Source organism: Nanorana parkeri, unplaced genomic scaffold, assembly GCF_000935625.1.
Source record: "Nanorana parkeri isolate BGI_ZX_2015 unplaced genomic scaffold, ASM93562v1 scaffold3, whole genome shotgun sequence".
In the NCBI taxonomy this organism is placed as follows: Eukaryota; Metazoa; Chordata; class Amphibia; order Anura; family Dicroglossidae; genus Nanorana; species Nanorana parkeri.
Window position 1 is genome coordinate 245,601 of NW_017306271.1, and position 17,097 is coordinate 262,697.

The 17,097-nt window shown below is 42.7% G+C and overlaps 1 protein-coding gene across 3 annotated transcripts in view; it reads right to left on the minus strand.

The window, feature by feature from the left end:
• The window catches only part of UNKL (unkempt family like zinc finger), a 73,042-nt gene that overhangs the window by 53,588 nt on the left and 2,357 nt on the right, over positions 1-17,097 (minus strand). For 2 of the 3 annotated variants that reach the window (XM_018570349.1, XM_018570283.1), the window contains exon 2: positions 14,192-14,401. In XM_018570349.1, the coding sequence (XP_018425851.1) occupies positions 14,192-14,401 (210 nt within the window). Of the gene's footprint in view, positions 1-14,187; positions 14,402-17,097 lie in introns of those variants that run through there. The other variant, XM_018570422.1, reaches the window with a different exon arrangement.

Here is a 17,097-nt window from a genome sequence, read left to right on the forward strand (position 1 = left end):
AACCGCCCTTTTAAAATTCGCACGGAAACCGCACTGAACCGCATCCGCCCTGGTGTGAACGGGGCCTTACTATAGCCAGAGCCGCCATAAAATTGTGCTTGTACTATTTTGCAGGACGCGTGGTTTTGTACCACTCAGCTGGCACAAAAGTCTAAACAATGCACATTAAAGTGCATTGTTTTTTATGTTTAGAGCGGTCCTGTGCGTATTCTTACGGCTAAATACGCGCGAACAACCGCTCCTGTGTGAATGGAGCCCAAGAGCCAGCTTGGGAGATTTGATGAGTATAACTTTTTTATTTTTGACCCTAGACAAAAAAGGGCACTTAAGTCCCACTACAACGGTTAATAAAAGTTTTACCTTGAGTTCCTCATTAAAAAATCAAATTCTTCACTAAGCACAGAACCACAAGTGTCGTAACCCACCTAAGCAGCACAAGCCTGACCTAGTGTATACATTTCCTCGCTAGACTTGAAAGCCTTTTCCACAAGTGTATTGTTGGTTCAGGAGCCCAATCCAAGGTGCTGCCACTGTAAGAACCCACTGTATGAAATGACCCTGCAATGTGAGCCACACAAACAGCAGGAGTGGAGAAATTATTATGGAATTCAAGAGCAAGTCAGTCCAACCCAGGAGCCAGCAGGATTTTGTATTTCAGGAGCCAGCTCCATTGACAATTACTAGAGAAAACCTCAAATGTTGTGCACCCGCTATAATTGTTCTGGAGCGTCGACTACCCTGGCTCCTGGGATTCGTCCCGCCCTGCATTGCAGGCAAGACGGCGATGGAAGCTGTGCAACATTGCTCAAACCAAACACTTTGGTGTGGATTGGTATCTACGGAGTTCTTCGGCTCCAAACAAACTTTCATGATAAAAGTCAGGCAGCTGCTCCATTCCCACTGAGCACATGTGATGTACCTGTGTGATTAAAGGATGACTCACCTTTAGTTACAAACTGGCTTGTGAATCAATTTTGTATGCCTGATCATTTTTGTTTAGGTTATTAAAATTGACTTTTCCATTTCAATTTGGAGCCGCTGTTATGTTCTAAAATCGTTCCAAAATTTCAATGCAATACAGCAACCTGGAGGCCCCCAGTAAGGTCATTTCCTGCTTGTGTGATTGGCACACGGATTTTCCCAGAAGTCTGCACGAAGACAAAGGTAACATTTTAGCCATCCCCTGCAAGAGAAATGTCATTTTTGGTGAGAATCTCCCCATGGCAGCAGTAGGCAAACTCTGGCACTCTCAGCTGTGGTGCAAATACAAATCCCATTAGCTATTGCAAGACCCGTGAATGCCGCAGGCATGACTCCCACAAGCACATGCATGATGGGATTTGGAGTTTTGCCACAGCTTTAGGGGCAGAGTTTACCTACCCCTGCCTTAAGGATTAATTGTTTCTATAGGGATGCAGACACTGCAACTTTCCTCATTAGCACACTGAAAGTGCGCCGGAGAGTTAAAATGAACCCAACCCTCCTATTTATGTACTCAATGTAGAAAGGAGATGGTAAAACAAACAGCTTTTACTTCAGAACAGAGAAAGATAGGAATCTGCAGCAAAGTGTGTTAATATCCTGGCAATGTATCTTTATCACCCAAAGGGGATTGTGTTTTTCTCACCAAAAGTGGAGTTACACCACTTAAAGCAGAACTCCAGAAATGTTTTTGTTTTTTTAGTAACCCTTGCAGTTGGGCCACCCCTGCACTGCAAGGGTTAACTGCTAGTTTGTGTCTAGGGAGAAAAATGCAAATCGCGCGTTTGTCACGCGATTTGCATATTGCGCGACATCGCGAGATTTGCCGCGCGATGTCGCGTTCAAGCTTGCATTGAGCAAGCTTGAATCGCGGCTAAATCCGCTCCAAAAAGGGTCCTGCTGTAGCGACACACGACCCGCGACAGCAAGACCCTTTGCCCCATTGGATTGCATTGGAGCGCGATATCGCGGGAATTACCGCGCGATAAATCGCTCAATGTGAATGGGGTCTGAAGGTCCAGGAACATTCCAGGCAGTTGCAGAAGAGGAGACAGGCTGGAGGGACCGCCCACGAAAGCTGGCCAGCTCAAAACTTGAGTGAGTATATCTTTGTTACTTTAGCACCTAGACACAAATCGGCACTTAATTCTTGCAGTGCCGGGTTAATAAAAAATAAAACCTAGAGTTTTGCTTTAAGCCGTCCACTGCATTCTAACTGTACAATTTTCTTTAGGTTTTGTCAACAACTACATGTGCAGTATCCTTCTTAAAGTGAGATTAAATGCCTCTTTTTTTTCTCAGCAGCTAACTTCAAGACTTGCAGTGTTTGTGGTTATTTCACATTTTCAGGATTGCCTATACCAGCATTATCCCCAGTTGCCCAGACTGCTGGTCGTTTTTCTGGTTTCCTGGCTCGTAGGCTCCTATGGAACCCCGCTGGAGCCACTTGGTCTTGCGCACTGCCAGGGAGATTGACATGTCAGCGGGTGCACTATACCCAAGTCAACAGACACAGGCAGCCCAAGACTGAAGACAGCCCCAACCAGTTGACTGAGGGCACACAACACATTTAGGCACGTTCTGCAGACTGCCAGCATATGGCAACCCATACATATTACCAAGTTGCCCTATGCACGGCAAGGATGCTCAATGCAGCAGTTTAAGCTGTGATCTTCACATGTTTTATTGACTGCACCTTTCTGTGAGCTGCATGAACGCATGCAGCAAGGGGCACCAGGGCCTAAACCCCATCTGAGGCAGGAATTAAACTCTCCATTGTTTTTACATATATTGACTGCTAGCTAGCAATAGATATATGCAAAAGCATTTACAAAAATAAAAAAAAGTTACCAAAAAAACCAAAAACAAAAAGTTGCCTCTGTCTCTACCACTTGCTCCCGTCTGAAGATCTGGAGCTTCTCAGGTGGCCGAGCAGGATGATGGGGCAGGCGCATGCGCAGTAGAGATCTTCGGCGGGGAGAAGAAGAGAGACACAGTGGAGCTGAGTGCACGCAGCCAGGAGCGTGGAAGTCGGACAGGAAGAGACAGCAGTCTGTGCTGGATCAGAGACCGTCACCAGCACTAGAGGGATTGATGAATACAAGTGGAAGGAAGATGATCTGATCAAGAGGCATCATTTCAAGTCCTTAAAGAAGGGGGGGGGGGGTTTGTAACTTTAATGTCACGTTAATGTTTAACAGTTCACTATGGGGGAGCTACTAATATCAGTGATATAAATATGCATATGGTGGTACTTAAAAAATATAAATCAATATGCATACCAACACATGCAAGAATGCCCCATTTTATTTTAAGCGTTTCGCTTACAGATATTTTATTTGGACACATCCCCCTACAAGCACAGAGAGCTGAAAACAGGCGCCGTCGCTCCGTCTGCATCACTTCCTAGTTAGCTGCAGCTTTTATTTTCAAACACGTAAAAAAGCATGGCTGAAGTGTGTGTGTGTGTGTGTGTGTGTGTGTGTGTGTGTATTCCTCACACTGCAAACAAAGCACACAGCTTTCTTTAAAGCAGTCATTTTAAAGTGCTGCCAGAATAGAACAGGAATTCGTGCCAGAAACATGAAGCAATCAGGGGCACAGAAAGCAATGTAGGCTCTCAAGAAAACAAGTCATACGAGCTGAAGTTTCCACGTCTGTTACTGGAAAACCCTGCAAGAAGTGTATAGCTTAATTGTAAAGTTGTATCTAGAAAATGCTATTGTGTTTAATAAATGTTAGTCGCGACGTTCGTCTGGGGTGCTCACAGCTCAATAAAGCTTTGTTTATACCGTTGTTTTTAGCGCCTGAATGATTATGAGTGAGGTAAACATGAACGGCCATCAGCAGCTGACGGGCCAAATGGTGCAGCAACTGCAGATGAACTACTCAGCATTATGGCTCGATATCATCTTGTGCCTCTGAAGGGGCACTAGATGGGTTTCAGGAACGTGCAGGCAGCGCCATTTTACAACCAGGGTAAACAAACAGGAGAAATCAAAGCACCATTTCTGGGAAAACCTTACGCAATTATATATTTTTTTTTATATTCAACTGCGTGCTGAACAAAGAAATCATAACAGATTCCGCCATCAACGCTTAGGAGAGTGAATAGAGGAATCCCTGCTGTTTTGCGTTGAATTCTAATACCCAGAATACCTAAAACAGAGCCGGCAGCTCTATTCGGCCAAAGATTTTCCAACCTGCTCCTTCGATCAGCTGACCGAGGGATGCTGGGCAGAAGGGTGCCAGCGGGAGTACCCACTGTGCAAATTTTGGCCGGTTCATCAAGAACCAGCTGAAATTCGCGCAGTGCATAGCCTACTTCAGCAAACCTTCAGCCATTTAAAAGTTACCCGCCTGTGCATGCAAACGTTGCATGTGCGTCTTTGTAGAGATATGCAAAAGTACTGGTAAAAAATAAATTAAAAAGCAAGTAGATGCTAACTGGTTGAATAACATACTAGCTCAAGAAATAAGAACTTCTGACAAATATACAATGAAAACCATTTAGAGGTCTAGTTATAAAACATTTACATAGCTATTTGTTTAGTGAAACTGCATGTATATTCATTCCATGTGTGAGCTAACCAGCTGTTGGGAGAATGGGTCAAAACCATATGTACTTAGTGTAGTGTAATATCTCTTCTGGTCAAATGTTCTCAACAATATAAAAGGAGCATGCACGTGGATACAAATACAGGCGCATGGGCATGCAGCGTAAATTACACCTGTATTTGTGGCTCCCAGAGCCTCATATGGTGCACTCCGGTAAACAAAGCAAGTATGATCCTGTCCTGTATTAAGAGGGGAATGTTTTGCAGGGACAAGTCTATAATTTTGCCACTTTATAGATCACTGGTTCGGCCCCATCTGGAGTATGCGGTCCAGTTTTGGGCACCAGTGAACAGAAAGGATGTCCTTGAACTGGAAAGAGTCCAGAAGAGGGCAAAAGGGGATGGAGGACCTGAGCTATGAGAACAGGCTACTAAATTTAAACATGTTCTCATTGAAAGTAAGGAGATTAAGGGGGGACATGATTCTAATGTACAAAAGGTTTACCGGGGATAGTAACATTAGCAGCAAACTCTTTACAATTAACTCCATGACAAGGACGAGAGGCCACCACCTAAAATTGGTGGGAAAAAAAATTCAGCACAAGGGGCGAAGGGGCTTGTTCTCAGTTAGATCAGTCAGGGTCTGGAACTCGCTGCCATATGCTGTGATTTTGGCTGAAAGTGTGGAATCGTTCAAGAGGCGATAGGACGATTTCATCAGGGACCGTAATATTCAGGGATACAAGTACTCATAAGAATGAGAACACACAGATACCTATACATACACATACATCAGTAGGACCATACACACAATAGGTTGGACTTGATGGACATATGTCTTTATTCAACCTCAAATACTATGTAACCATAAGATTGTATATAGACAGTATACACCAGGGGTGGGCAAACTCTGCTGTTCAGATGAGGTGAAAGTACAAATCCCATCATGTATCTGTCTCAGGGAGTCATGCCTGTGGCTGTAAGACTCTTGCAATGCCTCATTGGATTTGGAGTTGCCCACCCCTGGTATACACTGTACACAGGTACACTCAGGTATTAGTGTCATAATAGAAAAATGTCATACGTGGTATGGCAAAGTCAACATGTTAGAAAAAAAAAAATAGATGCACACATAAAAGTAAAAGAATCTGAATGTATTTATTTATTGTTTGCATTGGAGCCAGTAAAGCAAAGAAACCGCGATCAATGGATTGTGGGTGCAATGCTTTTGGCTCCTGCAGATTCTCCCTACCATCGATTTCCTTACCTTGGTATGAACTTTAAGTAACATTGACGGGAGGAAGAATTAATGCACTATGTAATCGCACTTGTATTCCATTGGGAACTAGAGAAACGGAGTGCAGCTGGATTCTTCTTTTACTATATGCCTGTTTGGTTGGAGTGAAGACACACGCCTGCCGGCAAGCACCCGGCTGTCTTTCCCCTGCTAAAGTCATGGAGGAGCATGCTAAATTTAAACATGTTCTCATTGAAAGTAAGGAGATTAAGGGGGGACATGATTCTAATGTACAAAAGGTTTACCGGGGATAGTAACATTAGCAGCAAACTCTTTACAATTAACTCCATGACAAGGACGAGAGGCCACCACCTAAAATTGGTGGGAAAAAAAATTCAGCACAAGGGGCGAAGGGGCTTGTTCTCAGTTAGATCAGTCAGGGTCTGGAACTCGCTGCCATATGCTGTGATTTTGGCTGAAAGTGTGGAATCGTTCAAGAGGCGATAGGACGATTTCATCAGGGACCGTAATATTCAGGGATACAAGTACTCATAAGAATGAGAACACACAGATACCTATACATACACATACATCAGTAGGACCATACACACAATAGGTTGGACTTGATGGACATATGTCTTTATTCAACCTCAAATACTATGTAACCATAAGATTGTATATAGACAGTATACACCAGGGGTGGGCAAACTCTGCTGTTCAGATGAGGTGAAAGTACAAATCCCATCATGTATCTGTCTCAGGGAGTCATGCCTGTGGCTGTAAGACTCTTGCAATGCCTCATTGGATTTGGAGTTGCCCACCCCTGGTATACACTGTACACAGGTACACTCAGGTATTAGTGTCATAATAGAAAAATGTCATACGTGGTATGGCAAAGTCAACATGTTAGAAAAAAAAAAATAGATGCACACATAAAAGTAAAAGAATCTGAATGTATTTATTTATTGTTTGCATTGGAGCCAGTAAAGCAAAGAAACCGCGATCAATGGATTGTGGGTGCAATGCTTTTGGCTCCTGCAGATTCTCCCTACCATCGATTTCCTTACCTTGGTATGAACTTTAAGTAACATTGACGGGAGGAAGAATTAATGCACTATGTAATCGCACTTGTATTCCATTGGGAACTAGAGAAACGGAGTGCAGCTGGATTCTTCTTTTACTATATGCCTGTTTGGTTGGAGTGAAGACACACGCCTGCCGGCAAGCACCCGGCTGTCTTTCCCCTGCTAAAGTCATGGAGGAGCATGCTTTATCACTATGCCTTTGGTGGGACTGTGACAGGATCTTTGAATAAGAGAAACTACAAGTCCCAACAGTCACACAGGATGCAGCTGTGCATGGCTGAATAAAAAATAAAAAAAAGCAATACAAGACTGTCGGGAGAAGAAGCCCACGATTTAGAGGGGCGGGAGGAGGGTTGAGCTGTAACCATTTATCACCCTGAAATATGGGTAAAAACATGGTCAGAAAAGTAAACTTAGCCTTTAACAGTATAGAGGGACAAAATGGAGTTCGGTTATAAACCATGCAATACAAATATGACGTGAACAAGACACTTTCCATTCCCCGGCTTTTTGGACAAAAATCAAACTTGTGGGCACCTTTTGCCTGCTAACTTGAAAATCATAACATTTACTCTGAAGTTCAGCCGCTGAATAATCAGTACTAAACATTTTCTCTGCTCATCTCCTTCTTGCTAGAATAAAATAAAACATGCATACTAATTTTAGCAGCTAATTACAATGGTTCATTGCTCCCCCCCTCTAATTGTGCCACGACAATGCAAAACAATAAAAGTGGCAATTAATTTAAATTGCAAACACAAAACACTTATCAAAAAAGATTTTATATATCCGTACGCACTAAATGCTTGGTCCCTATGGAAACAATTAGGCTTCAAATGTAACCTACTAGGCAACAGTGAAAAGTTAGTAACTGCTACAATTTCTGGTCAGCCTAAGTGCCAAATGCAGTAGTAACCCTTAAGCTCTATAGACACGGAGCGAATTTCGGCTGATTCAGCAGGAATCTAATGAGGGTGTAATAACACTTTAAGAATCAATAAACATAGAATACTCAATATTGAGCCTGATGAAGAGACCCTGCGCAGCCCAGAAAGTTTGCCGTCCTTGTGACAAGTCTATACTGAACCTGATGAAGTGACCCGGCACTGCCCGAAACATTGCCATCCTTGTGACAATAAGTGTATATGTCAATGTTGAACCTGATGAAGGGACCCAGCACAGCCCCATAACGTTGCCATCCTTGTAACAAATCTTTACTGAACCCCATGAAGGGACCCGTTGCAGCCCGGAAATGTTGCCATCCTTGTGACATTTCTATACTGAACCTGATGAAGCGGCATGGCGCTGCCCCAAAGCGTTGCCACCCTTGTGACAACAAGTCTATACCTCAATATTGAACCTGATAAAAGGGACCCGGCGCTGCCCCGAAGCGTTGCCATCCTGGTGACAAGTCTATACGTCAATATTGAACCTTATGAAGGGACCCGGTGCAATCCCAAAATATTGCCATCCTTGTGACAATAAGGATATACGTCAATATTAGGCCTAATGAAAGGATAAGCCTAATGAAAGGACCCTGCACAGCCCTGAAATGTTGCCATCCTGCTGACAATATATCTGTGTGTCAATAGAGACGTTTGGACACATTTCTTTGGTGTGCTGGTGCCATCTTGTATCTTCACTGATCTTAGCATCGCCATCCGCAGTCATTTCAGCACCCATCCTCAAGAGAGATACCGGTCACGGTCAGGAGTGCGGAAGGATACCTATTGGACCTGTTGACAGACACTGGGGCAGACACATATCCAGCACCTGCAAGGTTTTAGGTGACGCAAAAGAAAATCTCTGATCCTTCAGTACTTGTTGAGGTCCAGAAACTGCAGGCAATGTTTGCCACAACACAGGAGCAAGCACATAAAGCTTTCCACTGCTATCTACTCTGCCTTTAGGCTCAATATACCATTTAGTGCACCGAAAAGGGATGCTTGATGGATATGAGCATTGTACATGGAGCATCTATTTTATATCTCTGGTAAATAAGAACCCAGAGAAACATTTTAGCGGCACAGTTATTAGATGACAGGCAAATATTAGCAAACCTTCTGCCTTTAAATGTCAACCCCCCACACATACTTGTACACCCACACACACTCATATCTGATAAACAAGTATGATTACTTAAGAGAAAATACAAAATAGATAACGGATTCAAATCTTTAAAAGGACAGGCTACTGCAACAGAAAAGTTCTAATCTGATGAGTCCAAACCAAAAGTGTGAAGGTCTAGCTAAATTTCACCTCTAGTATCTGTCGCACAGAAACTAATGTAGAGAAATCAAGAAGTCTCAGTCCTCCAGCTGCATTTTCTACAATTTTAAACACCGCAATAACCAAACAAACATTTGTTAAGCGCAAACCTGTAACAAAAGAAACCCAGGGGCTACCATTGCTGACTTCCTCCTGAAGCTGTAGCTGTTACCTTTCCGTCTCTCTTCCCAATACTTTCCGAGGTGCTAAAAAAAGAATGTGGATCTGGAAAATCAAAGCTGTTTGGTCCCTTTCGCGCGGGCATTCATATCAGGTCCACCTCTCAGGCAGACCTAAACAGAAGCCCAATGTTAGTCTATGGGCAGCCAGATCTAAACGGACAGACATCCACTTACATCTGGTTATCCCTCACTCTGTCCAGGTCTGGAAGAATAAACGGATTAGGCCTCTTAATCTGTAGGATTGTTCCAGGCCATTGACTCAAAACATTCTAAACCCACTGAGACAGAATGACAGCCAGAGAACAGGTATTTTCCAGAGGAGGTCAGCAGTAGCAGCCTACATGGCGTCCTCACAGTAAAGGTTTGAGGCCGAGCTGGTGTCACGGTGTAGAATTCTAAAGACAATAGGATAGATTTATTAAAGAAAGAGAAACTCTTCATCAAACTCACTTCAAATATCCAATAATGTGCCAAGAAAAAAAAGTGTGTTTCAGGCCTTATGCACATGAACATCAAAATAGATGCATCCTGATGAGTTTGGAGCAAACTTCTAAACACATCTGGAAGGCCGTAATGTTTTTCTATGGGGGAATGCACGCTAGATGTTCAACAACGTCTAGGTCAGGGGTAGGAAAACTCTGGGGCCGGAATTGAACACCCCTGGCCTACAGGGATGTATTGCAGAACATTTCTATCTGTGTAATCACAAGTTATAAACAGAGTGAGAGAAAAAATGTTCTTGTCTTTTAAATGCCTCTTTGTAGCAGCCTTTGCAAGCTTCTCTCTCAATTTCTTACCACATGTAAACTCGAGGCGGCACAACTATCCTCCTTCTGAAGACTACTCCATGTTACAGGTTTGTAGGCAGACCTCTCAAGAATTCCGAACACTAGGGTTGCACAGATACCAAGTACAGTACTCGGTACAAGTACGAGTACATGTACCGATACTTTTGCGCTCCAAGACTACACTAGAGAAAAATTCAAAAATTAGGAGGCAGCTGTCATGTGTAAGGAGCACACGGAGCTCCTGGGATTTGTACATCTCTGTTTTAATGTACGATTTTGTTTTTATAACTATAAATAAAGGGATGCACAGATACCAGTTTTGCGAGTACGAGTACTGGTACTTGCCGAGTACTTACAAGTACGAGTACTGATACATTTTTGTTTATTGTCATGTGACAGTTTTTCTAAAACAATACAGACTAATGATTTCAGGACAATGGTGGAGCGCCAGAGCCAGGTCCCAGCTGCCACCGCTGCAACCCTGATAGTTCTCATGAAAATGCCAAGTATCTGCACTGGTACTCAAAAAGTATCTGTGCATCCCTACCGAACACCTTTGTAGTTTACCAGTACCCCTGCGACATACTCTATCTTACCTTTATAAACATCTCTCCTCAAATAATACTGTTGCCCACCTGGGTTTGTTGAGTCATGGCACAGAGATTTTAGCAAACAGTTTAGGGTGGAAAATTGGGAATTGGCTTTCTTTCATACACATAATTCATCTGTTTTGTGTTATACACAAGAGACAAAAATGATAAAACGATTTCTTGCTGGTACAGGGATCCTGTATCTATACACCTTATTTTTCCTCATGTCCCCGACACTTGTTGGCGATGTGGTGGAGATAGGAGAAGGTACCTACACATATGGTGGAACTGCCACAGATTTTGGTCGGCCATTTTTTTACATTAGTTCAGAACTCTACGGTAAAATCCGTACACCTTCCCCAGAAATAGCTCTCATTTCTATCTATCCAGGGTCAAAAAAGAGGTTGAAGCATTCTATCCTTCATTTTTTTCTGCAGCACGTCAGGTCATTCTGGAAATGTCTGGAAAACATCTATATCTCCGTCTATCTCCCACTGGGTCAATGCCATGAACGAGATTATGAGGAGATTCTGGCTAGAACAACTGACAAATATGACAATTTTTATACTTTATGGGATGTTTGGATTGGTTTTTCTACCTCTGACTCTCTCAGACATGGACTTTAAACCTTATTCATCAATGATGAATGTCATTATAGAACGGTTGATTTCTAATGACTTCATAAGTTTCTTTACCCACCCGGGCATCTTCCTCTATCTTTTGTTTTTTTTTTCTTTCCTCCGATCTTTCTCCTTTGTTTTTCCTTGATGTCTCTATGTACTTTAATCTCACTATCTCATGGGATATACTATTGTGATTAGACTCATGCCTCTAATATTTTATTACTTTCTTGTTATCATCCTATACATGTGTACAAGACTTCATTAATATGATTTTTTTCAAACATATTTAATATTGCTTTTTATACTCAGACTTAAATTTTAAAATTACATACTAGTTTATATATGGCATTGTCTCTATAGTTAATATGATATTGTCACATGTCATGTTTTCTATCTCATTGTGTACTTTATATATCCCTGTTTTATTATTAATAATAACAACAGATTTAACTATCAATTTTCAAATAACAGGAAACAGTCTGTCCCCACAGAAGGACCAGGGACAGACTGAGCTTCCTCTCATTAACATACAAGACTTATACATATTTAACCCTTTGTTAAAACAGAGTGTTCAGATCTAGATTACAACTGATAAAAAGATCTGCCGCCACAGTACAGGTTGATTATCTTAACATTAACCTACCCGGCCCCCCTTACATTGCAGAGGGGGACTCAGTACAGATAACTTTTCTTTCAGAATACAGCATGTATTGTGAAAGCTGCAATTACTATTTTATTTTTAAGCTATGCTATGTGAATGAAAATCATGTAATGTGTATAAAATAGGTGGTATCCCGATTTGGCTGCAAAGTGGAAATACACTTTAAGTCTGTGCTAAAACACAGCATTTTTAAAACTCAATAGTGTGAACGCTGCCTTAAAAAAACATTTTAGGATTGAAAGATGGAAGCAGTCATTGCTGAATTAATTTTGATGGACAAGCTTTAGAGCCGTCATCCTAACTTGCTCCATTATTGGCGAGTCAATGAAACAGATGCATAGCAGGTGTCCCAACACTTCACTGCATACTTCCTCCACCCAGACTCACTAGGCTGTAAAACGCAGAGGATCAAAACCCTGGAGAAAGCACCTTAAAAGCAAACTAAGATCTAGAGCTGCAACTAATGATTATTTTCATAATTGATTCGTTGGCCGATAATTTTTTTGATTAAATAGGATAGAAAAAAAAATGAAATAAATATCATCCTTACTGTATAATACACAAATGCAGTGTTACAAACAAAGTTTACTTAAGAATAAAACCGCATGCACAATTTTTTGCAATCGCTATGCACTGGAACGCACAGCATCACGGTACCCTGCGTTCCAGTGAGGGCGATCACACTGTGGGTGGGGGGTACGTTTGGGGTGCCATTGAAATGAATGGCACTGCAACACACCTCCCGCAGCAGAATTTGTCAGGCCGAAAACCGAAAATGACTTTTTCCCACCTTTTAGTAAATCGTAATGTAAGCACATGGCCCTTGAATAGCTTCAGCCCGGGAATGACAGCTGCCAGTGGCAAGATTCTGCAGACGGGAGCTGAATGTAAATACAGCAGGTAGTAGGCGGGTGTAATGGCCAGCCTGCTATTGGCTATTTCAAATTGCAATAGCCAACAGCAGGCTGGCTATTGCACCCACCCAGTGCTTGCTGTGCCCTCCTCCCAACATGGAGGAGAGAGCTATGGGATCCAAACAACTAATCGATAATGAGAAAGTTGACAACTATTCTCAATATCGATTATTATAAATGAACTGATTAGCCGATTGCAGCCCTACCAAAAACGGCAGCTCTCATAGTTCTATATCTTTAGTGGAAGTATGCTACAAAGCAAACCATCTGTGTGATCAGATGTAAGCTGCAGTTCCCAAATGCCTGAGCTGCAGTCTAGTTCTGGGACAGTGATGTTGCCGTTAAGCTGAAAAGGTTCCGTTTTACTACCCAGCAGCCAGCATGCAGCACAGGACTAAATATGACCATACACTGTACAAATTTCGGAGGGTTCTTGATGAACCGATTGAAATTTGGTCAGTGGAAGAAGGAGCTGTCCGGAAAATTTTCGGGTGAACAGAGACAGCAGCCAATAAGGTATTCTGACAGTGGCACACCCGCCACCGTCTGAATACAGCAGCCCAGCAGGAGATTTGTCCATCTGTGCTGTTTATCGTGAATGGAGGAATCTGTTAAACTTTTTCGCTCAGCCTACAGGTGGAATGAAAATCATGAAACAGTGTATAGGAGGGGTGTGCAAACTACAGCCCTCCAGCTGTTGTGAAATTACAAATCCCATGAGGCATTGCAAGAGTCTCACCGCCACATACATGATGGGATTTGTAGTTTCACCACACCTGCGGGGCTGGAGTTTGCCCACTCCTGGTGTATGGCCAGCTTAAAAATGGCAGATTATATCTGAAGCTTCTGGCACAGGTACTCAGCTTCATGTCAGATTCCCCTTAAGCACCCATTCACATCTGAATTGGCCACTCAAACTTCAATAGGAGCACCCAAAAATGAGCGCCCCACAACCATATCCTCTTCCTAGTAACTAACTTTCCATTGGCTAAAACAACAACGCTCAGGCCTAAAAAAAAAAAAGGCCAAAAAAGCTAAGCTTCAGACATTTTTAGAAACCAGTGACACTCATGTGTAAAAGGCCGCTATAATTGTTTAAGTACAAATATGATCACATAAAACTGGGGTAACCTTGGCACCCCAGCTGTGGTGAAACTACAAATCCCATCCAGCTTCTGAATCTTGGAGGCATGCCTGCTGTTGTCCTGCAATGCCTCATGGGACTTGTAGTCCCACAACAGCTGGAGTGCCGAAGGTGACTACCCAACATAAAAGGAAACACAAGCTGAACAGCAAACAACTTACTCATCCCCATCTGGACACATTCCTGTGGTTTCATCATACTTTGTACAATATACATCTGGGCTATAGTTAAATGTCCCATCGCGTCTTCGAATGGGTCGGCGGCGGCGTTGGTTTAGGAAATGCCAGTGGAAACAGGTGAAGGGTCTGTGCTGAGTACATTTGTGTTGTAAAAACAGCGGGCACTGCTCAGTCCGAAACTCCTTCAGATACCTGTGACAAGAAAAACAAGCCGATTACTGCCATAGAATCTTTTGTTTCCAAATTCTCAATGCAAAGCAGTACAAGAATGCTGTAAATGACGCAGATTGCAAAAAGTCATACGCCGTCTTCACACATGTGCAATGAGTTATTGCACGTGCGGGCCGTTTTTAGTGTGTTGTGTTAAGGCAGCCCTCTAATTTGTCTACGGTCTCTAAATCGTACTAAAAGAAGTGCATGACCTTTTATTTAAAATCACATCGCACCCCAAAGAATGGCAATAAGTCACCATACATTGGGGGGAATTTATCAAAGCAATTGCGACAGTTTTTGCCTCTTAGATCATTGTGCTCCTGTTTTGACCTGAGCTTACACAACTGCACATGTTTTGTATCTGTTTTCATCAGAGCTTGCACTACTTTTTCAGTTGCATGTTTTTTGCACCAGTTTTCATCTGCACTTGTTCTGGGGCTATCTGAAACTGGAGCATCACCTAAGGAGAAAAACTCCTGGAATTCCTCCGCTATGCGTTCTTAACAACTTAAGAAGTCCCCATGATTACTTCTTCAAGAAGCCACAGTTCAGCTTTTTCCCTGGCGTTACGAGTCTTCTTTCCTGGAGTCTATTTAACCTCATTTATCAACATTACACTAGCATCATAAATCTGGTGCAAATATATTGCGTGCAAGTTCAAAAACTCGCAATTGCTATGATAAATTCCACTCATTGAATAAATTCCACTAACTGAAAGAGGCCATAACGATCGAAAACCTCTCCATGAAATGACTACATTAAAATGAAATCTTAGCCGTTGATAAGGATTCCCACACTTGCATATCTTCACCACTCTTTATGCTGCCTTGTCAATAGGCCTATATACTAAGAGGGGTAGCCAAACTCCGGCCCTCCAGCTGTGGTGAAACTACAAATCCCATGTTGCCTTGGCCTCTGTGAGGCATATCTGTGGCTGTCAGAATCTTGCAATGTCTCATGGGATTTGTAGTTGCACCACAGCTGGAGGGCCGGAGTTTGGCTGCCCATGTACTAAACTCACCAAACGTGAAACGTGTGATTCTGCCTCAAAGAACCTCATGTAGATTTTCAAGACGCATAATGCATTAGAAAGGCGCCATTGAAAATAATGAGATTTTGTCATGTTGAGCGTGGTTACACTTTTGGAAACAAGCAACATTCTCAGATGTGAATGGGGGCTGACAATGCAGGACTATGGCAACAGTCTAGAGTTGACCGTCAAACTGGTCATACGTGGCACTGTCCCATCTTTGTAGCCCTCAGATAGTATAGGGTGGTCTCACACTATTACATTAAGGTAACGCCCAGTAAAATGGGTGTTGCCGCACACAAACAGGCAGGTATGTATACATGTTGTGACAACCCAACGCACATACACAAAACAAATCTAAAAATACACAGGCACTATAGTGAACCACAAGGCACGGATGCGAGTACTCTGTGAGTTGTGGTGTCATGTGTTGTCAGAAATGGTACCAGTGCGTTTTTCTCAAGGGTTGATAGTCCAAGTACATGAGCACACTCTACCAGCACACAGAAGGGTGCAAATACACACCTAAGGTTTTAAAATAGATTGGGGTGGATTCCAGTTGAGGGCGGGTTTAGTTCCTTACATTACTAGGGGGGCGGTCACACTAGAAGTGGTGACTGACTGCATTCAGCAACTGATCAACGTCAATCTCCTCTAGAGCACATGAAAACAACAATCTATTCTACGTGTCCCGTTCACACCACAATATGTGTGTGATGTGCGGTGTGAAAAAAATGCAGACATGCTACAATGGATGGCACAGCAGTGGTGTGTGCGTGCATGCAGGCATGCATAAACCTAATATACACACACACACACACACAGTTATCTCAAATGTCCTTTAATAATAAGTCCATGTGCTAACTAACCCTTCATTCTTACAGCCAAGCAAAGAAGGAGATGCTGGTAATGGACTAATACATGGAAAGAACAAAAGCTGGATATAATGTGTATTGTGCTGTGAGGTATAGTCACATAAGAACAACCACATGACAATACAAGTAACACCCAAGCATTAAGGAAGATCTGTTGGCAGCAATAAATAAACACAACGTCTATTATTATTAGACCTCAAGGCGTCTCATTTACCTGAAGCACCTCAACATCAAGAGCAGTAAATGGAAATTGGAGATAAGCAAACTGATTGGCCATCTGAATCACAATATTTGTCCAGCCATTTAGATTTCACAAAGTGAGGGAACTGGAGAAGAGATGTCAAGTGTGCAAGAATGATGTTATCTACCCGAGCATGGATTTGTCTCTAGTAAAAGCTGCAAAGCTGTGGCTGGAGAATACATTTCTAAAGCAGATATGAAAGGTTTAAAATCATGTACAGTGTGTGAGCCGTGTCCTGTGCAATGTGTGCGTGAGCCGTGTCCTATGCAGTGTAACACCTGTTATGTACAGCACAGGAGCCATATCATGTACAGTGTAACACCTATATCCACTAAACTGATGTCACTGCACAATGTATTTTGTGTAATTCCCAGAGTCCAGCTTTAAAATCAGAACTTTATGGGTGGGAATACACATTTTTCAGGGGGACGATCCTGGACAGGGGGGGACACTCAGGGCAGGCCCTGGAAAGTGGGGGACACACTCGGGGCAGACCCTGGACAGTGGGGGGCACTCGGGGCAGACCCTG